Below are 24,420 nucleotides of genomic sequence, written 5' to 3' on the forward strand. Positions count from 1 at the left end.
AGAGTAGAAGTGGGGTGCCTCAGAAGGGGGCAGCTCTGTCTTGTGGATTTTAGTGGGCCAGCGGGACTTTACAAGAGGGTGTCTAAGCCAGGCAGTGATAGCGCACGCCTTTAATTTCAGCACTTGGGAGGCAGAGGCAGGCTGATTTCTTGGAGACCAGCCTGGTCTACAGAGTGAGTTCCAGGATAGCCAGGGCTACAGAGAGAAATCCTGTCTCGAAAAACCAAAACCAAAAGAAGAAGGAGGAGGAGGAAGAAGAGGAGGAAGAGGAAGAAGAGGAGGAAGAAGAAGAAGAAGAAGAAGAGAAACGAGGAGGAGGAGGAGGTAGAGGAGGTGTCTAGGTGGTGAGACAGCACGCCCGCAGACAAAGGGCAGGGGGCAGGAGGAGTAGGGGAAGCAGAGGGGACTGCACAGGGTTGGGGGGAGCAGAGGGCTCTTCAAAGTCATTACCATATGTGAATGGCCTCTGAGTACACCTGTGAGAAGCCCAGCCAGGCGGGTGTGGGTGCCCGATGGTGGCCAAGACTAGCAAACCAACTCAAAGATGCCAGGGGCTGGACCAGAAAGGGATTCTACAGGGTCCAGCGCAGCCAAAGGGACCCAGATCCAGATCTCTGGAGGCTAAATCACAATTGCCCCCAGATTCTCAGTGGATGTACACAGTGTACCCCAGGAAGGGGGATTATGTAACCAGAGAGCATGGGGGACTGTAACTGGGGCTCGTGGAGAACCAGGTAGAGCCGTCTTCATGAGGAGGCGCAATGGAGAGAAGAAACCTATGGTCAGTGTGTGCGTAGGCAGGAGATGTGAGCCACACAGACTTCCACGGGGCCACCGCCCCAGCCGAGCGGCAGGCTCCTGCTTGTCCTGCTCAGTCAGCGCGCTCCTAAGTAAAACACAGTGGCGAGCCTATGACATCAGCCCCCCTCCCATCTCACAGGTGTGAACACAGGCGCAGAGGGAGCACTGCCAACCCAGTGTTCGCAGCAAGAGGCCTGGCCCTCACCCAGCTGCCCCCTGCTTGCACACACCCCTCAACGACCCCTCCCCCAGCCTGAGCCCCATCTGTGGTGGCCGGATGGATACGTGCACTCAGGAGAGAGGGTTGTCTCACCTGTATCTTCCTCCAGGACTCTGAGAAGCTTGGGAGGATGCCTGGGTTTCCTGCCTCTCTCTAGTCACGGGGACAGTACACGACATAGCCAAGCTACCCTACAGCTAAAGGACGGCCATACTGTGTCATCCCTCCTGTCCTCACTTCCTTACCCCAATTCATGTGTGGAGCCCTGAGCAAGGGGAAGGAGAGAGACGCAGATGGTGGTGGTGCTGATGATGGTGATAAACGCGGTTTCGGTGCTGACGACGATGGTGCTGTCAGCTTCACATCGTTCCGCACGCGCTCTCTGAACCGGGCTCGCCTCTGAGTACTGTCCACGTTAACTTATTGCATCCTCCCGTCCTTTTTTATGAGGTTCAAAAATAATTTTCACGCATCAGAATGAAAACAGGGGACGGAAACCTGGGTGGCTTGTACGAGCTCACTCAGATGGAAGCCGATTGCAACGACTGGGAGGCTGAGGCAGGAGGTTGGTAAGTTTGAAGCTAGCCTGTGCTCCGATGCGGGTGGGACTCTGTGATATAGTTGTCAGGGGAGTAGGTTACAGAGACAAGGAGGAGACAGAGGACAAGCTTTGTCGACAGGACGGAAGGGGGAGGGGAGACACCCGCAGGTAAGTCTGGCAAATGTCCTCGGTGTCCAGCAAGAAGAGCCGCTTTCTGGGCGGTGCCTCTCCTCTTCCAGTCTGCCCTTCCTTATTTCCAAATCACTACGACTAGAGAAACTCTGCGCGTGAGCCAGCCACAGCCAGGAGACACTGTGGGCGTGACAGCGATGCTGAGGGAAAGCATCCCTGACCAGCGCAGCTGGATGACTGGCTACACTGTGAATCAGCCTCGCCCCACGTCCCTTGACCACCCCCACCATGTCCTTTGACCCCCCCCCCCAGCCTCAGCTCTGCGGGCAGACTGTGAACGGTTCAAGGTGTCTGTCGCATACCAGGTGTGCCCGCCCCGATGCTGCCGACACCTTGCCGCACCAGCAGGTGTCAAACCCAAACCCAATGGAATGCCATCGGACAGCGGGTGCTAAGGCCTGCCCCGTTCGTTCATCAGGGGCTCACAGGCCCTTCTCCATCCGGGCCCCAGCATTCCGTGAGGACCGGCTTGAGGCATTATCAGCAGGCCCCAGAGATAAGCAGCCTTAATGCGACCCGCTAATGGTATTATTTTAGGGACCACTCGAAGGTCGTGTTGGAATGGCGGCCTGAGCTGCCTGTCATTCTTTCTGTCACCAACACCCGAAACAGGCCAAACAAAGACTAGCGCTTGTACGTGGAGGGGGAAGGGGGCGTGGGAGGAAGAGCCTAACCGACTAGAGAGAATTCTCAAGCTGAAAACAGCCCCTCCCAAAAAGCAGCCAGGAAAAGAATGTGTTCAGAAAGCCTCCGCCTCTCACAACAGTCCTGGGCGAACAACTCCCACGCCGCAGTCAGGGCAACCACACAGGGCGAGGCACACGGCTGCTACCATGCAACTCTGTGTTGAGGAGACATGCTAAGGCCTGCTCAGACAGACCTCTCTGGTCGTCTCTGGATTCTGTTAGGAAGGGTCAGGGCTCAAATGTGTAATTCTCTGCTTCCTTCGGTGGCTGAAACCTTTTATTTTTTTAAATGCAGCATAACCGTTAGTTAGGTCAAACACTCACCGCCTCAGGTCAGCGGGAGGGTGCAGACCTCTGAGCTCATGGTGGCCGGGCTCCGTGTCCCGCCATCCTCCACTGCCTTCCCACAGCCTCCACCACGCTCACGTAAATTGTCCTCGGAGATTATTTAGTCTGTTATTCGTGGCTTCCTATGGCATTACACAATGACGTGAGTTTGGGCAAACAGGCGGCTAACGAGTCCTTCTTAGCCTCCGTCGTCACTTCCCACGAGAAAAAAAACGCACAGGAAACGGCTCGTGTGGAACAAAGGTCACGGATGGCTCCCTCAGAGCCCACGGCGTGCACACGTGTGAAACTCAGCCAGGACCACCAGAGTCGCAGAACAAAATCCCAATAGTTGTCTAACCCTGACCTGGGAGGAGGAGGCCGGGAGGCCAGCACTGAGCTCTCTCTAAGGTCACGTGACTGGTTGGAGCCACACCCACATCTCCTGACTCCCAGACTGTTAATAATGGCATCTGCTCATCAAAACGCATCCAGTCAGCTGTGCCATGTGCTGATGAGAGCTTCCACTCGGTGACACAATTTGGAAGACTTCACTGGTCATCAGTGGTCACCTGGGCCAGTGAGCCCTGCTCCTTCGGTCCCGGGGGCTGAAAGTTCAGCTGTCTTGGCTCACGGTTTGTTCACTCACCATTAAGAATCACTCTAGAGCCAGACAGTGGTGGCGCACGCCTTTAATCCCAGCACTGGGGAGGCCGAGGCAGGCAGATCTCTGTAAATTCAAGTCCAGACTGGTCTACAGAGTGAGTTCTAGGACAGCCAGCTTTACACAGAGAAACCCTGCCTCAAAAAACAAAACAAACAAACAAAAACCAAAAAAATAACCAAAACCCAAAAACTACCACCACCAACAAAAAAAAAACACCCCAAAACAAACCAAACAAAATGAAACCAACATCAAAACAAACCAAAAAATTTGAAAAACCAAAAACCAAAAAAAGCAAGCAAACAAACAAACAAACAAAAAAAAAAAACCAAAACCAAACCAAACAAACTCAAAAATCACCATAAACTCAGGTATGGTTGACAGGGTTTGCTGTGAATGACAACAGATGCTCTTGTCCCTACCAAGAAACTCCACTGGTGTCAGAAACTGTGATAGGACAAATAGAATCCCCCTCCTCTTCCTCACCCCTCCTCCTCCTCTTCTGTAGGCTAATCACTAGTTTATTTATTGGGTATTTTGCATGCATGTCTGCCTGTGTTCCAAATGCATGCAGTACCTAAAAAGGCCAGATGGGAGCATCAGATCCCACGGACCTTGAGTGACAAACACTTGTGAGCAGTGTGTGGAGCTGGAAACCACCTGGGTCCCCTGCAAGAGCAGTCAGTGCTCTTAACGGCTGAGCCCTGTCTCCACCCACCTTTTTAGGAGACTTTGGGCATAGGAAGAACAGTTTGAGCAACGGTGCCCAGCTCAGGACAAGCCCTCCCCACACTCTGCCCTGCCCCCTGCTCCTCACGTGACCCATGCCCACTTCCCTCCACCCACCTCTGAGGCGTCTTCCTTCTGGGACCCCTGGGTACACCCCCGTAAGAGCTTGCTGGTGTCTGACATTTTTCTTGATGGCTTATCACTCTCGGTATTGTCACCTGCAAAAGGACCGCATCTGCTCTTCACCGCCTGCCATGCCCAGGGCACCACCTAAGGCTCACAGACTCTAATAATGTCCTTGGCGAGTGACATGTGATAGATGCCCCACTCTAACCTGCGGGACACAGGATCTGTGGTGCTCCAGGCAAAATAAGAACATGGGGCTCTTCTCCGTCCAAAGACAGTAATCAATTCAAGCCAGCCACAGCAAAATGTCTAACTACATTCAGGGACTTTTGGAGGGTGGCGCCTGTGCCTTGGGACCGGACATGAGGTGGGTCAGGAGAACTGATGATTTTGGGGTTCCAGTCGGCCCCCATGTTCTGTCTGAGCCAATCAGAGTCAGGGCCTTGCCCTGCAATGCAGAGAGCAGTACAGGAAACAAATTGCGATCAGCAGAGTCGGGCGGTTGGGGGCGCGTGGCCCTCCTGGCCAGGTGCACCATGCCTCTGTCCAAGCAGCTGCGGAACAGCCTTGGAGAGCGGAGTGTTTTCCTCTTCTATTTTTATTTCCTCAAATCTGGAACCAAGAGAGGCCAGCGGCAGAGTGCTAAAGGGTCTGAGCCAGGAGAACGGGGCCCACGGGCCAATAGGAAATGTCTCAAGAGGTCATCACGCATGTCTTTGGCAGGGGCAGTCGCTCACCACCCCAAGCGTGGGTTGGGAGCCAGCCTGAAAATGCTGAGCCCTAGAAGAGACTAAGGCTGGCCAGGGCTGGCAGCACGCACTCCTGGAGGCGCTGTCCACTGACATCAAGAGCAGAACCTCACCAGCGGCATCATTTTACGACGCTGTTTGTAAATGGTTGTGTCTACACAACCGGGCCCTGCCCAGGAAGACCACTCACATCTGTGCAGTTTCCACTACTGAAGCCAATACTGCCCTTGGGCTTGCCCTGAGCCTGCTCAAGCGCCCAGTACTCTTGTGTCCCAAGCAGATCTCCCATGTGTAGAGCAGTCAGGCGCAGGCCACCCCAAGCCCTTCCCAAGCGTTCTGAGGAGCTGCACGATGAATTTGGGGGACAGGTGACCATACTACACACCTAACAGGGGTCTTGGTGGGAACCCTGGATTCAGCATAACCTCGCAGTTGGGCTTGCTGTTGATTGACAGCGTCTGTGTTGGTTCCTGGTATATATACAATGAAGCAGCATTTCATGAGACTTTCGAGAATTCTGCCATCTGTGCAGCATGTCCTTCCTGGGATATGGCGAGCAGTGTTCCTAAAAAGAGGGCTTTCTGCAGGTAGGTTTGAGGTTTCTAAGTAGTGTATAGAAAAGTGCTACATCCGCCCTAGGAGACTCTTACACTTACCTTCCACAAAAACCTCTGCAGAGGCGACATGGATGTTCCTGTGCGAGGCTCCTGCAGAGCTGCCCCAGGACACTGACACCCCTCCCAGCTTCCACACTGGGTCACCAGGCTTAGGGAGAAGGGAATGACCACAATGAGTAAGCCACTTGCTCAGGGCCACGTCATGGGGAATCCAGTTCAAGGTCATGTCTGGAGACGCAGACAGACCCTCGAGCAGTCTGGAAGCAGGAGAGAGACTGAGCTCACGTGCAGTCCAGAGACGCAGCCTGGTTTCGGAGACTGACATACAGGGTTGGGAAGGGTGCCTGGGTGTCAAAGGTCGGGGAAGGGGGGCAGTCATCAATCCCAGCTTCTTAAACAGCCCCAGGAGATTCCAACTCTGGGAGCCTGGGTTTCAGAAATTTTAAGAAACGTCTGTCACCTGCTGGCGGTGCCCATTGTTAAACAGAGCTTGGCAGAGAGGTGGACGCCAAGAGAGGGGAAGGTGACAGGCTATACATTCATCTGGTCTGGTCTACCACACGTGGCCATGGAGCCTGTGCGGAAACAACCCAGCTGCAAACAAAAAACCACTTTCCTGCCCTGAAGCTCGCGAGTCTCCTCTCAGTGTAGCTTCCATTTTCCTATGCCTTCTGGGTCATGGGCACAAATAGACGTTCTTCTGCCATTTTGAAGATGTCAGCTGACCTCTCCCCTTTGTGGAAGAGGCCAGGGGTGTGGTAGTGATGCGGCCCTGGCACCTCTGTTCAGTTAGGAGCAGCGCACAGGTAGGAACCAGGTGGCCCGCTCAGCCGACTGCTCAAGAGAAGCCCAAGCTTCTTACTTGCAAAAACCACACTGGCAAGGGATTAGTGTTTTTTTAAGACGTGTAAACATCACTGGGGGTGGGGCGGGGTTGAGAGGCTAAGGCACATCTGAGAGGCCACATCTGGACCTCCGGCTTGTGGCTCTGGTCTCCGGCCTGGAAAACAGAACAAAAGCCGAATTGTCCTGAGACAGTGACAGGAAGGTTTAGAAATCCCTGGGGCTGGAATGTGTTAGGAGCGGCTGGGCTGCTGGGTCTGAGTCAACAGGGGAAGAGAGAGCAGCCTGTCCCAATGATCAGCTGGGCTTCTAGAAACATCCATCAGGTGACCTTCATGCGCACTTCAAAGACAGATGGAACCAGATGAGCGCTGCCCCAAGCTTGCCAGAGCCCACTCCTTCTCCAGCCCTGCGGTGGGCCGCCTACCTCCACAGCTGGACTGCGAGGGCAGCCCCCAACTGGAAGGGTGACGGGCACTGAATGACGCCAGCTGTGAGACCAGTGAGGCTTTCAAGTTTGGGGTATACACCCCCTCTTCTCTCTTGTGCCTCTATTTTATTGGGATGACTAAATCTTTCGACTATGTTAGCAGTAAACACAGCTAATTTACCCCCTGCCTCTTTGAAGCAGCTGCTGACAGCTGGGTTGTAATTCAATCAAGGATCTTTGCCATCCAGCCTACCAAACTCACATTTGTTGTTTGGTTCCGTCCGTCCCACCCGCCCGCCCTCCCGGAGCCCCACACAGCTGCACCAAATATTGACGAGCGCCCACTTCCCCCTGGGCCTGGATGATAAACATCCCGTTAACAGCAGAGATCAAGGTCCAGGGTTCCCAGCAGATGAGACTCCGACGACCAGGAGGAGAAAGATACAAACACACACATGGGTCCGACAACCAGAACCAAATGTCTCCTTTTATTGCAAAGTCAAACCCCTTCTTACTCTATTTATACAGAATTTTCACTAAGGACCACTTTATTTGACAGCTATGGGTACACAGGTCCAACTGTTAATAAATAGTCTTAAATAAGAAAACAAACAGACTGAAGGAAATTGGCTTCATTGTTCTCTGTGAGGAGCCTTTGGAAAAAGAGCTTCAGATGGAAATAAATAATTTCTTTGTCTTGTCACAACTATTTACACATTTAAATGTACAAAAGACACTGGCTGCAGGCAGACTAAGGCTCCGAGTAGTAAAACCTGGACCAAGGGGGAGTCACACAAAAAGTCCCGGATCTGCAAACACACAAAACAAATTACAAGAAGAAACGCTCTTCCCCCACACATCGATCGATCGGGCAGAGTAGAAACTGCAGCCCAAGCTACTGAAGAAGAAAAACTAAAACAGAACAGAGGAGAGCCCAGTGCTTCCAGGGACACAGGCATAGAGAATTGGATCCCCACTTAACCAGACGAGACATGGCCATAGGTCCTGCCTGGCTAACCTCATCCTTTGTGTAGATACAGGAAACATTGGCAGACAGTCCAAGCCTCTCTGCAGTTGAAGCTAGGAGCCTGTGTGACAGCTAGGTACCCCAGACCCAGGCAGAGAGGCCTTGTGGGAGCCACGACCAACATCACACCTGTGAGGCAGGAACCTTCTATGCCAGTACAGCCCTGTCATGCAGTCTCCATCAGACTGAGGAACCAATCTGTTGCAGGGCCTTCTGTGAGGGGTTGAGGGTGAAGAACGGTAGCTGAGAAGGCCAGGACCTGGCTCTGGAGCTCGGCCACAGAGGGGCCTTGTTTAGAGGACAGTGTCCTGAATACCCTGCGTCCCCTGTGCTACCTCATGAAGCAGGAATTGGGGCTGAAGGGCTGGCAGAGCCATTCCCAAGCCTACACGTGTGTGTCTGCATGCATGTCTGGGAACGTGTGTATGTGTATGTGGGCGCGCATGTGTGTGCGCGCCTCCCTCCACCTTTACCCTGACACCCTTCGAGGCCACATCTCTCACTGGCCTCTTCTGAGCAGACATCTTCCTCGCTACAGGGAAGATTTGGGCAGGTCTGGGTAAACACACACAACGAAACCGGAAAGGAGGGGCCTCTCCATCCTCCGCAGCCCCGGTTTCTGTTTACGAAGTCAGAATAAACCAAGAAATGGGGATAAATTGTTTAGGAAAATATATCTGTAACATCCTAACCGTTTTCATTCATGGGCTTTATTGTGACATTTTGTTACAGGGACTTCTGCTTTGTTTTCCTTCAGCACAGACATAAGCGCCCACCCTGGCTCTGCCTTTCCTCCTTGCTGCAGCTGAAGGATGCTTGCAATTACCCCTCAAAGACTCAGAGCACCAGGGACCAATGGACTCTTTCTTGGAAGACATTTTTCCTGCTAGACATTTCCTGTGGTAGCTGGTAGGATCTTACCCATCATGCGCCTGAAGAAAAGCCTGCTTGTCAGTCACTGTGCGCTCAGGTTTCTAATGCCTTACATGCTTCTGGGTGGGGAGGTGGTGGAGAAGGCTCAGGAGAGGTGGTTGGTCTGTTGGCGCCTTGCCAAGGTAGGCAGTGAGAGACTTAGATGGTAAGACGTCACAGATCTGGAGAAATGTGGTCCCCAAAGGTCAGGGTCTCAGGAAGAGCTAGTGGCAACCGCAGGCCCGGACCACCATGTTTCTATACTTCTTCAGGATGACGTTAGAGCTGTCGTCGAAGTAGAGGACAGATATAGCGTTGAGCTGGGTGGGTGCACAGCAGGGCTTGGGGACTGTGTCTGGGTTGATGAAGTGAACCTGCAAGCCACAGACATGAATCACGGTGAGAGGCAGTGGGGCCTTCTGTCTGTTACTAGATTTCTCTAAAGAACATCTATCCTCTGGCTAAGGTGACCATCGGGGACGGGTGAGCATGTCTAATGACCCAGCCTGCCTCAGGACTTGCCTCGTCTTGCAGATGAGTGAGTTCCAGGACAGCCAGGACTACACAGAGAAACCCTGTCTCGAGAAAAAAACAAATCCAAAAAAAAAACAAAAAAAAAATTATGTATATGAGTACACTGTGCCTGTACAGAAGGTTGTGAGCCACCAGGTGGTTGGGATTTGAACTCAGGACCTTCGGAAGAGAAGTCAGTGAGTGCTCCTTTTTTTTTTTTTTTTTTTTTTTTTTTTTTTTGGTTTTTTTCGAGACAGGGTTTCTCTGTGTAGCCCTGGCTGTCCTGGAACTCACTCTGTAGACCAGGCTGGCCTCGAACTCAGAAATCTACCTGCCTCTGCCTCCCAGAGAGCTGGGATTACAGGCGTGCTCCACCACTGCCCCGCTCAGTGAGTGCTCTTACCCACTGAGCCATCTCACCAGCCCTGGCACCAGAATTCAAACCAGCACAGGTGATCAGTTGTCAAGAGAAGCCCAGACAACAGCCACCGCTCAGAGCAAGGTCACCTAGAACCCGGTGGAGCAACAATCTCAGAGTCAATGCGAGGCTGTGTGCACCAGCGTGGGGCTTAGAACGCTGGTCTCCCCACGGGGCTCTTACCAGCGAGCGCCCATGAGACCCCGTGAGCCCAGGGGTGGACTGAGTCAGCCACGGCCATCTGTCACCCTTCCGCACACCCCTCTCATCTGCGTGGCCATTTCCTCCCCTGGACATTAAAGCCCTAAGGTGAAGCATATACTGGGCTGATGCCTGCAGTGCCCCAGCTCCTGGCACACAGCACACAAAGTTCAAAGCTAGAAGAGAAAGCTCTGAGAGGGTCCTGTGGGTGGGCCCCTCGCAGGAGAGGGCCAGAGCCAGCAGTCAAGTCTTATTGGAACACGGGATGGCAGGCTGACACCCAAGAACATTGTCCCTGCCCCCAGGAGGGACCCAGTGTGAGGCACAGTGACTGTCCCCACCAGGAGGGGACCCAGTGTTCATCGAGGCACAGGGACTCATGGTCACCACACCACAGGAGCCCCTGAAACTGATATTTAAGATTAGGACAAATACAGAAATAAGAGAATTTCAGGGTTCAAGATTACATGCCTAAAACTTGTTTTAGCCTTTTATAGAGCAGGTACTCACAAGAGTCATTACATACTTGGGCAGACTGCTGCTCAGGTTCTGGGTCAGAGGCAGTAAAAGCCACTTGCACCCTCCACTAGCCACACCCCCAGGAGGCACTCACACCCCCACTAGCTACACCCCCGGGAGGCACAGCCCCACTGGCCACGCCTCCAGGAGGCACAGTACCACTGGCCACACCCCCAGGAGGCACTCACAGCCCCACTGGCCACGCCCCCAGGAGGCACAGCCCCCATTGGCCACGCCCCAGAGGCACTCACAGCCCCCCCCCACTGGCCACACCCCCAGGAGGCACCCACCAGTGTCTGGACGATGGCATGGTTGGTGGCGTTCATGTAGGAGTTCAGAGGGAAGGCACACTCTCCCTCACAGTAGTAGGCAGCGTAGCCTTCGGGTGCGATGATCCAGTCCTGACAAGAGAGGGGAATGAGGCCACCCCTCAGTCAGACCATGCAGTGGGAAGTGAGACATGGGTCAAAGACCACACCTCGATCCACCCTGCCACTGCTCGGGGTGGCCTGCCTCAGCTTGCTTCCCGGTGTTCATGTTACAGCCTCAGCCTTGCATCTGGGTAAGGATGGCTACAGCGGAACACAACACAACGCCACACACTTCGTCAAAGCATTTTAAATCTTTCGGTCGGTTTTGCTTTGCACCTTCTATGTAGTATGCTTTCAGAGTGAGCTCTGTCGGTGGCAACATTCTGTCCCCTGCCTGGTGCATCTTGAGCAAGAGGCTAATGACCCACTGCGGCTCAGGGAATCCAGACAGGGCATCCGCTGAGCTCTGGAAATGTGTCAAGCCGCTTCCTAAGGTGGTACATTCTAGGGACAGTAAGCAGAGGGCTCTTGCTGACGAGCGTTGGACGCAGCACACAGGAAACGCTTGTTACCACACAACCTGCTTGGCTCAGAAACAAACACCCGATCTTAGTCGCAGACCAGGACAAAGGGCAGACAGAGAAAGCTGACTCTCCGAGGCTGAATTTGAACACATGGCCTTATGTGAGAGAGGCAGCCAGCCATGGGGTGGGGCTAGCGTATGCATGAAGTTCAGACTTGTGAAGGGTGGTGTAGTGGTGGTTCTGAAGCTTCAAAAGGGAATCTGTAAAGAGGCCAAAGGCCCTTGCCTCCAATTGGTGTTTGATCTATCAATAAAGATGCCGCTGGCCAATGGTTGGGTGGAAAGAAAGAAAGAGGCGGGACTTCCAGGTCCCCACAGGCTAGGAGAGAGGAGAACAAGGCAGATCTTCCAAAATGTAGGTGGAAAGGGAAAGCGGCCCAGGGGCGTCTTGGGCAGCAAGACCAATGGGCTTCACAGACAGTAACTGAGCAACTGAGCAGAGGGAAGATTTAGAGGTGTTGAGCTGGAAGTGAAGTTAAGGGCGTGTTAGCCCTAAGCAGGAGGCTTAGAAGTGCCCGACCATTGAGCTAAAAACCTATTAAAATAATCTAGTGTGTGTGTGTGTGTGTGTGTGTGTGATTTGCAAATCCAAGGGAACTAGGGTGATGGCTGCTAGCGCCATCTGCCCAGAGCTTAAAGCCAGGGTCGTAGAAACTACATGCTATAGGGTGGTGCTTCAATCACGCTGCAGTGACACGGCACATCATGGATGTCCTCATATGTTCAGCCCATCTGGGCTCCTGGCTTCTGACATCTCACAAGCAAAGACAAGGTGTGCAGGCTGAGGCTGTGACTGAGTTGTTAGAGTGCTTGGTTAACACACAGGAAACTCTGGGTTCCCTTCCCAGCACAGCCCAAACTAGGCTTGGCGGCATACTGCTATAATCCCAGAACTCGGGGAAATGGAGGCAGGAGGAGTCAAAGTACCAGGCCATCTTAGGCTACACAGTGAGTTGGATGCCAGCCTGGGACATATGGGATCATGTCTCTAGGGGAACAGAAGACATGAGCTGTGACACACTGTACTGACAGAGACAGCCCTGTGGTCACCAGGGCCAGGGCAAGGCCCAGTGCAGGGCAATCCAGCTGTCCTTACCTGCCACCCTAGGTCTCGGAAGCTGACATACAGCTCGTGTTTCTTGCAGGCCTGCCTCTGGTCACTGCTGCTGTTTTCTGCACAGGCAAAGGAGAGAACCCAGGGAGAAGACAGAAATAAACACACACGTTCAACTCCCTTTGGTTTTGCAGTGGGAGAGCAGCCACTGGATCCAGGGGCTGAAGGCAGCGATTGCTCACATGCCACGTTAGGACCCTCCACGGTCAGCTCCGCCCTTTAGTTGAAGGCCCCATCCCCACCCCACCCCTGTCCCACTCAGACTTATCCTACTTCCAGACCACTTTGCCTGGGGAGGCCCAGCAGGTCAGCCCCAAGATGTTCACACACCTATCCACAGTCAGGGGTATGGAGCCAAGATTGGGGACGGCAGCTAGAGCAAATCCCACAACCCCCACCAGCAGCTGCCCAGTTTCTTTAAGGAGCAAGAAGAGTGTGTTTGTGTTGTCCAGGATGGAAGTGTGTAGCATTTGCACCAAAGGCTGCACTCTGTAAACACTGTGGGAGTTTGTCTGTCTGTCCGTCCCTCATGCACGGCTATGGGATCTTTTTTGTCCTGCAGCTGCACAAGCGGTTGGCACTTAATGCCTCCCTCTAACCTGAGACCCCCAGGGCCTTCCTTCACCTGTCCCTGCCCACAGCCCAGGCCCCTGGTCTACACTATAGAGCCCTGCAGGCCAGGTGCCCGAGTGCTCAGGCATTTCTCATGTCCCAACACCCTGCAACTATCTAAACATGGTGACTGCTCCCTCTGAACCCACTGACAGGCCACCGGGTGTCTGGTGACAAATGACACATCTCAGAGCCCACTTCCCAGCATGCACAGGAATTCCACCTGCATAGCTCTGAGGTCAAGAAGAACGAGCCTGTCTCTAGCACACAAAGGTCAAGGGTCAAGGCACCACCCCAGCACAATCCACAGAGCCTGGACAGCTCGCCTACCTTCCAGAACAGCTATAGACTGGATATCTAAGGGACCGTTCACCACTGGGCCATAGCTGGAGACTACAGCTAGCTCTATCCCCCGACAAGCCCATTCCGCTCTTCCCTGTGGGAGCAGAGAGGGCTGTAGACCATCTCCTCCGGCCAGGGTGAAGCAGCCCGACCTAGATACAGTTCTGAGTAGGCTCCCTGGGACCAGTCTACCCACAGCTCCCAGTCCTGAGTAAGAGCGGATCCTGAAGCAAGATACGGGGGGAGGGGGGAAGCGGTTATTAATGGTTATTAATGACGTGAAGGAAAGGGGTAAGGTCTCAGTGAGGATCTTTGGTTTGGCGTTGGCAGCTAGCTGTGGGTGTGCTGTGGAGGATGGGCTCTTGCTTATCCTATCTGGGGTTGTAGCCGCCCTGGGAGAGGGTGGTTGGAATTCCCCAGCACGTCCTTCTTAGCAGAAAAGCAAGGGAAGGGCATAAAGGAGACACCTGGCTCCCCTACCGCTAATCCAGTTCCATTCACCCCACCCAGCACCCCACTCACCCCACCCAGCACCCCACTCACCCCACCCAGCACCGCAGAGCAACAGGCAGTGCAAGCCACCAGCCTCGGATAGATCAGCTACTTCTGACAGGCCCTGCCCGGGACGGATGTCAAACTAGCCTCCACACCCAAGGGTCAGCTTGAGGAGGTGGCCAATTACTAGGGTGTTGGGCTGAAGGGGACAAGGGACCCAGGTTCTCCACTTGCGTTCTCAGGAGCAGCTGGAACCCTGAGGCACGGGTGGCGGATAGGAAAGAGACTTTCATGTAGAGACATGCCGGGACATGTGTCCCCAGCCGGGCACATAAAGGATGATGTGTGTGCAAGAAAGGATTCAACTTGTGTGGCCCGTCATGTGAGGTGTGAGCACTTCAAAGGCTCTGGGCACACGCCTACGCGCACGCACAGGCTGCCTCACTAGACCAGGGTGGGGCCCAGTCCTGGTTATTTTTTTTTTTAAACTTTAAACTTCTAGGCAGGGTTTGGAAGAACTTAAAACGAGGGTAGGGAGTAGAAATCTATGGGAGTAGGCAGATTCCGAGCCAGATGGACTAGCTGTCATGCGAGGGAGCGTCCTGGAGCTGTGGAGGTGGGCGCTCTGTGGGACACTGTGGGGTGGTCAGCTTCCAGTCCCATTACCCCTCTTATCATAGATCTTCAAGATCCACGTTTTGCAGATCTACAGGACAAGGGCAGCTTTGCTGAGATGGGATGTGCCAGCACTTTTTTGCCCGCTGAGTTGGCAAAGGCCTCTGGGAAGTTTCGGATTCTGAATGGAGCCCTCCTTCACCCTGGGCTCTACGTATCCTTCCCAGAGCAGCCATCATGACCTCGCACCTAGCACCTACTCTATGCTGCACGCAGCCAGAAGCCATAGAACTCCCACTGCTGCTCGGGATAGATTTCAGACTCCAGATGAGACTCTGGAGAGAATGTTCCGCCCACCAGCGGCTTCAGCTGCTTCTTCTGTCCCAACCCCGCCACCACCAGGGACCTGTCACTACATACAGATGAGGGTGACAACTGTGTCTGCTTGTCCCAAATAGCTTCTATAGCTAGGCTTCCACTGTGGAATTCCAATCCCAGCATACACAAGGCCCCCAAATATGAAAGAACCCCGTTTTTCATTTGGGGGCTCATAGACCCCTTTAAGAAGCCTATAAACGGCCCCACCTGGCAGAAGAGACCACTTATGGAGGCTCTATCCATGCCCGACACAGGCCCCTGGCAGAGAGCAGGCAGTGGCTCTGTGTCCAGCTTGCGGGCCGTGCCTCGCCCACGGTTAACGTGTTTTACTGTGCTGTCCTGAGCTGCACCGTGTTGGGCCTGGGTACTGAGGCAGACAGACTCTGACTTATTTATACAAGTAAAACAGGACCGTCAGCCTCCACACCAGAAGCTGCGACCAACAAGGTAATTCATTTGTGTCTGTTAACAAGGCCATCTAGGAATATATATCTGTACTGGCTGGTTTTGTGTGTCAACTTGACACCGACTGGAGTTATCACAGAGAAAATAGCTTCAGGTGAGGAAATGCCTCCATGAGATCCAGCCGTGGGGCATTTTCTCAATTATTGATCAAGGTGGGAGGGTCCACTGTGGGTGGTGCCATTCCTGGGCTGGTATTCTTGGGTTCTATAAGAGAACAGGCTGAGCAAGCCAGGGGAAGCAAGCCAGTAAGAAACATCCCTCCATGGCCTCTGCATCAGCTCCTGCTTCCTGACCTGCTTGAGTTCCAGTCCTGACTTCCTTTGTTGATGAACAGCAATGTGGAAGTGTAAGCTCAATAACCCTTTCCTCCCCAACTTGCTTCTTGGTCATGATGTTTGTGCAGGAATAGAACCCCTGACTAAGACAGTATCTATGTCAGAAACACCATGAGCCATCTGTCATACCAGATATCTGCTCTCACCTGGGCAAGGAACAAAAGAGCCACCCGCACAGACAGGCAGGATCAGTGACCCAGGTCCTGGTCACAAACCTTGTGTAGGAAAATTGCCACAGGGAAGTACTCCACCTGGCCCCTGGCTCCAGGCTCAGTCCCTGCCTGTCACCTCAGCTCCCTGCAGATCAAAACTAAAACTCAGCTAAGCCTACATTTGACAACTCTGCCCTGAGCATCCCAGCGCCGGTCGGTCCTGAGACTCCTTTATCTAGTCCCCGCAGAGACTCTCCCTGTGGTCGGACCAACTGCATCCTCAGCGTTAGGGTAGCCTCACTGCACAGCACTGCCTCTTTCTGAGCCACTCTGTAATGAGTGTGTTGTATATGCAATATCAGGCTACTTGTGTGCACGGTGTGCTAAGAGTTTAATAGTTTAATAGTTAAGACTGACTTACTAGTTAAGATTGGACTAAAACCCGGGATTGGAAGTGGCCATCTCTACCAAGGTAAAGGGGCTCTTGGTGAATTAAAGCCAATGAAGGAAGCATAGCCTCTGAATCAATATATACTTCCCTCGACCCGCTGCTGTCTACACAGGGTACTGGGGGGGACAGTCTAGAACCGTTAAGTCCAACCGTCCCTGCAGGCTACTTTCCCTCTTTAGAAATAAAATGACTATCAATTTCAAAAGAAGAGGAAGAAACCATGTATAATGCAAGTTGGCCTGGAGTGGAGGGGTGGGAGGGTGGAGGTGGGGTAGGGGAATGGCCTGGTGGTCTCACACTTAATTCTAAACCCAAACCCCCTTGCGTGTTTCCTCAGAATCCAGAGGGCAGCAGCTGGAAGACTGAGTCAGCTCAGGGCCCTCACAGGCAGGCCTGTGTTGGTGTCTAGCCCTCACCTTGCTTCAAGGTCACTAGAGCCCTGGAGAAGCTACACGCTGGATAGACACATCCCAGGCCCCAGGCCGATCTGTCAGGAAGCATCTGCAGTGAGCCTGTCCCCTCTGGGTCCCCTCCGGCTGCTCAGACCTACCTGCCACACTGGCCATCCTCAGCGCCTCCTGGTTCTTTGGTGTCTTGGAGCGGTTCTGGCTGCGCTGCTTGCCGCCCGTGGACCGGATGCTGCGGAGATGGACCTCCGTGGCCTTGAAGAAGGCCACCATGAAGGGCTGCTTGTTCTGGGGTCCATGCCGTCCAATCAGGCCTGCCAACTTGGGGTTGATGCTCTGCCCTGCAGAGGAGGTATTCATTATCCAGAGGTGCAAGGGACAGGGGACATGATTCTATCCCCACCTCACAGACCATTCGCACACTTGCTGTCCACTTGTCCAACAAGGACTGACTGGGCGATTCCAGGAGCTGTCTTAGAAGTGCCCTGGCCTCTGGTGACCCCTGCGGGGCGGGAGGGGCGGGCAACACACAACCACCCAGTGGTGACCCAAACACTAAGCAAGGAAAGGGGGGGATGAGGAGCCAGACCAAGACCAGCAGGGAAGGGGAGGGGGAGGGGAGGAGAGGAGAGGGGGAGGGGAGGGGAGGGGAGGAGAGGGGGAGGGGAGGGGAGGGGGAGGGGAGGGGAGGGGAGGGGTCGTCTCAGGCCAGTGAGTGGATCACTTGGTCAGCCAGGCTTCAGGGGATGGGAAAGTAACTGTCCCATGCTAGGAAGTAAGCATGGCTGCCAACAGTGTGATGACAGTGGAGAGGCCACCAGGAGAAAGATGAGGTGTCAGAGAGGAGTGGGCCCTGAGTGGAGAAGGTCACTACAGGCAGGTGTACAGTGCTGCACAAGTAAAGGCCTGGCCAGACGAACCAAGGCTGGAGTCCAGGAGTGTGAGTGCCTGCCGAGAGAGAGAGAGAGAGAGAGAGAGAGAGAGAGAGAGAGAGAGAGAGAGAGAGAGGAGGGAGACTGGCATATGGGATAACAATAGACAACAGGCTATAGGTGCCGATACCTCAGGACAGTGGAAGCATTTCGCCTAACAAGGTCTTTGAGGTGTAAGCCCTTAAACAGCCAGGCCATGCAGGACAGGGTTTCCGCCAGGTGCAAGTGGCTCCGTGAAAAGGGAGAGGCCGCACATCACCACGGATGCCAGGAGACGGAGCTGCCTGAAGCTGGGGTGGGAGGCACACAGCCAGCGACACCTGGGCGTGGGATGTCCACGTTTACACAGGGACAGTAGAGCTCTGGTACTTGGGAGACGGCGGCATGTGGAACTTGGTCATGATACCCAAAGTGGGACAGGAAGAGACTGCAGAAAGCAGAGGGAGGGACTGGTCTGGAGATGTCAAATGTTCTCTACCATGACCTTGGGCTGGCCAGGAACCAGACTGTAAGCTGAAGGACGAAGCCAGAGGCCAGGCGGATGTAGCTGAACAGCCTAGGAGGATGCCAAGGGGCCAGCCTGGGGCAGTGCGAGGGAGCCTAGCAGGACAGGATCAGATTCTTGGATGCCCTTCCCCAGACACCCTCCAGTGGTCCCTCACTGCCGCCTGCTTGACACTGAAGCTGAGAGAGGGGGGGGGGGGGAGGAGGAGAGAGGGAGGGAGGGAGGGAGGAGGGAGACACCAAGCTTGGTAGAACATGCCTGTCATCTCAGCTGCCCTGGAGGTTGAGGCAGGAGAATTGAAAGTTCAGTTTATGTGGGTGACCGAGAGACACTTGCCTCAAAAATGGAGGACTTGGGATGGGACTTAGCTCAGTGTAACAACATGTACAAGGTTGTGATCTCCACAACCCTGCATCAGAGAGAGAGAGAAAGAGAGAGAGAGAGAGAGAGAGAGAGAGAGAGAGAGAGAGAGAGAGAGAGAGAGAGAGAGAGAGCAGCATGCCCCTGGAGGTCCCATTCACCCATCAGCCAGTTTTCCCCTTCAGGAACGCCGTTGTAACGAGTTTCGGACGTAGAAAATATCAGGTTCTGCTGTGCTTTGAAGAGAACCGAAGAAATTCGCTGAGAGTAAAGGGACTGAGAAAAAGACAGTCCTTTGAGACTGGCACCTCCTTGCCCTAAAGCTGGGACAGATTTATGGAAGATGGGAAAGCCACGGGGCTGCAGGGTGGAACAGGGAGACAACGTTCAGTTTAGCTGAACAGACGCTGTGCGAAGTCCCTTCTTGGTATTGTAGGTCAAGGCGAGGGTCCTGTGGCCAGTCGGTCCTGGCGGGAGGATGGACAAGCTCTGTCTGGGGAGGCCGTGCTTCCTCCCTCCTCCCACTGTGGCACAGAGCTGTGCTCAGCTCCATTTGAGGGGATTTGAGCCTAGAGAAACATGGCAATGGTGCCCAGGCAACCTCTCTCTTCCACAGAAGAGGCCAGGGCAGGCTCCCCTAATTAGGAGGCGGGACACGAAAAGGAACTCCAAGAAAGCCTTGGGACCCTGAAGCCAGAGCTAGAAGGTACAGGGAAGAGCATCCGGGCTGTGACGGCCACTCGTGATTGCCAGTGGAAACAAACCTCTGCTCCTGTCTGTGAGGGAGTTTCTAGACTAGGTTGGCGGAGCTGGGAGGACTAGCTTCAAGCCGGGGTCTTAACCCATGGGCTCCTGGCCGTGGACACAGCGTGCCCAGCTGCCTCACGCTCCCAATGCCGTGATGGACGGTACCCTGAGCCACAAGACGCACCAGACCTGAGCTTAGTGCTTTTGTGGGTTATTCTGTCACAGCATTGAGAAAACCAACTCACGCCCTGGCTGTGCCTAGGCCCTGGTGATAAGAATGCCCCGTCCATCTATCTCCCTGCAGAACAACAATGACGAGATCCTGAGAGACAAGAATTCTCGCATCTGGTGACAGACTTCAGAGCAGGGAGACATCCGACAGAGATGCTGACCTCCACAGCAGGCCAGGCTCAGAGAGGCTGACCACCTGTGCAACCCAGAGAGCACGGGCACTCAAGCCGCAGAGGCGGCTCAGGGAGGGGTGCGATTCACAGTGCAGCTACTACACCCCCAAGTTCAGTGACAGAGCCAAGGCCAGCCAAAGTGACACCAAGGCCGGCCAGAAGTCACACCAGCTAGTGTCCCCAGGTCAGCAGGGAAGCCCAGCTTCCAGTTAGTGCCTGGCTCGTCTAAGGATGGGTTTTAAGAGTTTGCGTTTAAGAAAACACATGTCCCAACCCCCACGATTCACTCCTCCCCCCCTTCAGCAGTTTCTCTTGCATTCTTGAGCAGGGTCCCCCCCAGTTCATCCATGCATAATGAGAGTGAGTCTATAAAAGAAACCATTAAAGCCGGACCCTAAGGAATTGCACCTCCCCCTGGAAGGCTTTTAAGGCAGAATAAAAATACCTCGACTCAAGCCCCGATGCCTCTGTGGACCCCTTAAACCCAGGAATCAGTGTGGCCCCAGTCCCCGAAGCCATTCTGACCTGCTGGCCAGGTCCAGAGATTGCCAGCAAACCCACCTCCACCTCTGCTAAGAGGGAAGCCAAAGCCCACACTTGCCACCAGCGGCCTGAGGAACCTTGATTCCCTCCTGTGTAGACGGGATGAACCCATTAGCCTCACAGCCCGGGCCCCTAGTTAATGGCACGCCTTTCACCCAGGCAGATTTGCCCAAGCTCACTCTGCCCTGGCCTCGGGGCCGGGTGGAAGGCGGCTTGACGAGAGGTACCTAATCCTCCCGTCCAGTCGTTGTCACCGCTCAGGGGTGAGACGTGACCCAGTTCAGCCAAAACATGGAAGGGAGATGTTGCTGGAATTTTCCAGAGAAGCTGGTAGAAATTTCTAGAAAACACACTCGCTGTTCTTACGTTCAGAAGAAACCTATTCTCAGCAGTGCAGAAGCTATCTCTACCTACTGATTCCAGGGAAACCAAGTTTCCAAACGAGAGCTATCATGGAAGGACACCAGAGAGGGACTCCTGTGACCCAGCTGTCAGAGAGTCAAGCCAGCCTGCAGCCTATGTTCTCGCGCCAACCTTTGCCATAAATGTCCTACCTCGACGACTAAGTCTAGGGTCTGGCATTACCACCACCACCACCGCCACCACCACCACCACCACCCACCCACCCACACACACACACACACCAGAGGCTGGCGACAGAGAACAAGGGCACAAGAGCTGGCCCTCAGAAGTAAGGGCAGCTGTCGTCTTCCTGTAAGGAGGGGAAAGAGTTGTGTTTTCTGTGTAAAGGCTGGAAGACAACCCAAATGCATTTAGAAATACTTGAACACACCCTATTAAGAGTGACAGCTAAATTTAGACTCATTGACACACCTCCGGGGGTGGCGGTGAGGCACTTTCCCGAGACGTTTAACTGAAGAGGAAGACCACCATGAATGTGGCCCTAGTTCCACGCTGAGTGAGAGAGGACAGCCTGAGCCAGCAGGCCATCTCTCCCGCCTCCAGGCTGATGAGGATACCCGTGAGCAACTCGGCAGAGACAGACCAGACCCCCACACCGTGAGCCCCAGGGAGCCAGCCCCTCCTCCCCGAAGTTTCCATGGGTGTTTTGTCACAACTGTGCAAGCCCACTCCACACTCCACACACTAGAGTGCACACCGCTCTATTCCTACAGCCTGGAAGCAGAACCCACAGCCAGGCACACGGGTAACACGGAGGGTGCGCTACAGGTATGGGCCCCTGGCAGGGGTTTGTGCACTGAGGGTGCTAAAGCAGCCTCCACCCAGGACCCAGACAATGTCACATGTCACATGTCACAGAAGCAAAAGGTTCTGGATGGAAGCTACGGCTGTCTGCCCACTCTGCCTCATCTTAGATGCCCGCATACAAGGTAACAACAAACCATTGAGATGCAGCGCTCAGGTAGGAGGCCCTGGGTTTGTGGCCGGCACAGGGAACTGTTACATCATGACGCCATGAACTGTTATATGCAGGTGTGCATACATACGCTCATACACATATTCTCACGGGCACACATATATTTGATATGGAGTCTTACGACATGGCCCAGGCCAGCCTTAAGCCCACAACCGATCTCCTTACTCCTCTCCTGAGGGCTGGCACTGCAGGCACGAGCCACCACTCCATATTCTTTTTGATACTGAACAAGGAAATGGGGCACCCAAAAAAGGGTAATTATCTACAGGGATTTCTTTCCCCTCGATGCTTCAGCACAGCAGTTTCAGTTAATACTTGTAATTATTTGTTTTGATTATCTGTATTTAAAGACCCAGAAAGGTTACTGAAATGAGGCGTGGGGTAGAAATGGGTGAATTCATTAATCTAGGCAACCCCCCCCCCACACACACACACATAATACTTTGAACCGTAAAATCTGTGTCTTCGGCAAAATTAGAAAATATTTCTATTTTAGCTGAGGGTTAGCTGAATAAACATTTTTCTCCAAGCCCGCAGACTTGCCCGTGAGAAGGTGAGTTTTGGAAAGAAGGAGGCAGGTTGCCCCAACTGAACAGGAACTTTGGAAAACCAAACACTATTGTGCTACACGCAGTTACCACGCTGAAGCTGTTAGGATCGATCACGGTCACTCAAATTTCACTGGCCTCTTCTGTCTCCTTAAGGCTGGACAGGACATTTTTCTCGCTGTGTCCTAAGGATCTCCTTAGAACAATAAAAAACGGAGGAGCATGCCACCTGCCTGCCTGGCAAGAAGTTAAGATGAGGCCAGGGTGACGGTTCCTTCCTGGGACTCTGCTGGGCTTCTTTGTTGCTGCGCCCCTGTTTTGAGACAAGGTTTCTTGTAGCCCAGGCTAGTGTTAAATTCATTATATAGCTGGGGCTGGCCTTGAACTTCCTGCCCTCCTGCCTATACCTCTGGAGCGCTGGAATTCCAGGCGTGCACCACACGACCCCCTTTACGAGGTGCTAGAGATCAAACCCAGGACTTCAAACAGGGTAGGAAGTCTCCACCAAGTCACAGCCTGGCCTGTTTGTTTTTATTCCTTTTAAAAGTAAGAAATAATAAAAATGACTTTTTAGAGGCTGGGTTGTTTTTTTTTCTTTTAATGACGCTCTGTTTGCAAATATGTATGTTGCCATTGGTGTCAACGCCTGTAACAACGCGTGCGTGCGTGTGTGTGCACACACACACACAGCCACACACACACACACACACACACACACACACACACAGCCTTTTCCGGTTCTCAGTAGGAGGCTGCTGCTCTCAGAGACCATGGTCTGGGGATGTGTATGTCAGAGGAAGCCCATTGTCCCTGCCATTCCACAGACGCTAGCCACCCCCAGTTATCCAGTTTCTCAGGTCATTCCCCTGACCCATAAAGTGCAATTTGGGGCCTTACTGGGGCTCTACATTTTCTTGACTGGTCACACGGACCCGTCAGTCTTCTGCATTAATTTATTTCAATCTCCGTACCTTCCATGAAGCATCATGCTTTTCAGTGCTGAGTAGTATTTCAACACACACACACACACACACACACACACGAGTCACAGTCCATTTATCCTCAAGGACACAGCAGGAAGCAGCCACCCAGAAGCTGTCATGGAAACCTGCCTTCTCATGTCCAGATGAATAGTAGAAGCTAAGTCCGTCATGCCTCCAATTCCTGGATCACGCTGTGCAGCAGGAGGGCCAGGGGGGCCTGGCTAGGCCTTCTGAGAGGCCCAGGCAGAGAAGCCGAGGTGTGATCTGGGCACCTTTCGAAGACAGAGGGAGCGGCTAACCTCACCACCCAACCCGGTCTCTGGCCTCCCTCCCTCCTGGAGGCTGCAGATCAGAGTTTCTCCTGCCTCACTTGTGCTGGGGCTGGGGGCTGCTGGCCTCTTGGTATGACTGTCTTCTTCCCTAACAAGGCAGGCATGAGAGGAAGTGTGAGTCGCTTATCCTACACACTGAGTCCCGTCTCCCTCCACACCTGGGGACCCAAGACAGCCACTTTGCCAGCTATGCCGTGATAATGCCCAGGATTGCTTAAGTGATGGGCCAAAGGGGGAGAGCCTTGATACCACAGATATTCTAGCCCAGGAATCAGCAAACTGTATCTGGCCATCTGCCTGCTTTAGCAAATAAAGTTTTATTAGAACACAGCCAGCGTGCAGCCACGAACGCAGCCTTTGGCTGCTCTCACGCTAAGTAGCGTTGCTGAAAGCAAGCAAGGCCCTCAGAACCTGAAGCAGCCAGCCTCTGGAATGTTCTACAGACATTTGCTGGCATTCGCTCTAACCCAGGTTGACTAAGCCTGCTTATTTACACATCAAAGGAAAACTACAGGTGAGTTGGGAACAGCCAGCTGGTAGACTGCTGGTCTAGCCTGCACAGAGCCCTGGGTTAGACCGCTGGTCTAGCCTGCAGAGTCCTGGGTTTGGTGCATTTCTGTAACACCAGCACTGGGAAGACCGAGGAGGAAGGATCAGAAGTTCAATGTCACCCTTAACTACATAACAAGACCAGACCACTGCTACTCCCCAAAGGTAAGACAGCATGATTGTGCCATGAGCCAGTGTGATAACAAGCCTTCTTCATGCAGATGTGCGCTGCTGCAGCGGACAGCAGAGACAGAGTCCATACCTGGCTAGCTGACTCTAATGGCATACTTCACTTTGCACCTAAGAGTCCAGGAAGATGTCAGGAGAAAGAACCCACAAGCCC

General features: G+C 53.6%; 1 protein-coding gene across 1 annotated transcript in view; it reads right to left on the minus strand.

Annotated features, from left to right (window-relative positions):
* Nucleotides 1-7,385: 7,385 nt before the first annotated feature.
* Nucleotides 7,386-24,420, minus strand: part of Bmp7 (bone morphogenetic protein 7) — a 73,365-nt gene continuing 56,330 nt past the window's right edge. Inside the window, exons 4-7 of the mRNA XM_052184432.1 lie at nucleotides 16,919-17,116; nucleotides 12,506-12,582; nucleotides 10,806-10,916; nucleotides 7,386-9,238 (exon numbers count right to left, since the gene is read on the minus strand). Coding sequence (XP_052040392.1) covers nucleotides 9,089-9,238; nucleotides 10,806-10,916; nucleotides 12,506-12,582; nucleotides 16,919-17,116 — 536 coding nt within the window. The 3' untranslated portion in view covers nucleotides 7,386-9,088. The remainder of the gene's footprint in view (nucleotides 9,239-10,805; nucleotides 10,917-12,505; nucleotides 12,583-16,918; nucleotides 17,117-24,420) is intronic.

Source organism: Apodemus sylvaticus, chromosome 5 (assembly GCF_947179515.1).
Source record: "Apodemus sylvaticus chromosome 5, mApoSyl1.1, whole genome shotgun sequence".
NCBI classification, from domain to species: Eukaryota; Metazoa; Chordata; class Mammalia; order Rodentia; family Muridae; genus Apodemus; species Apodemus sylvaticus.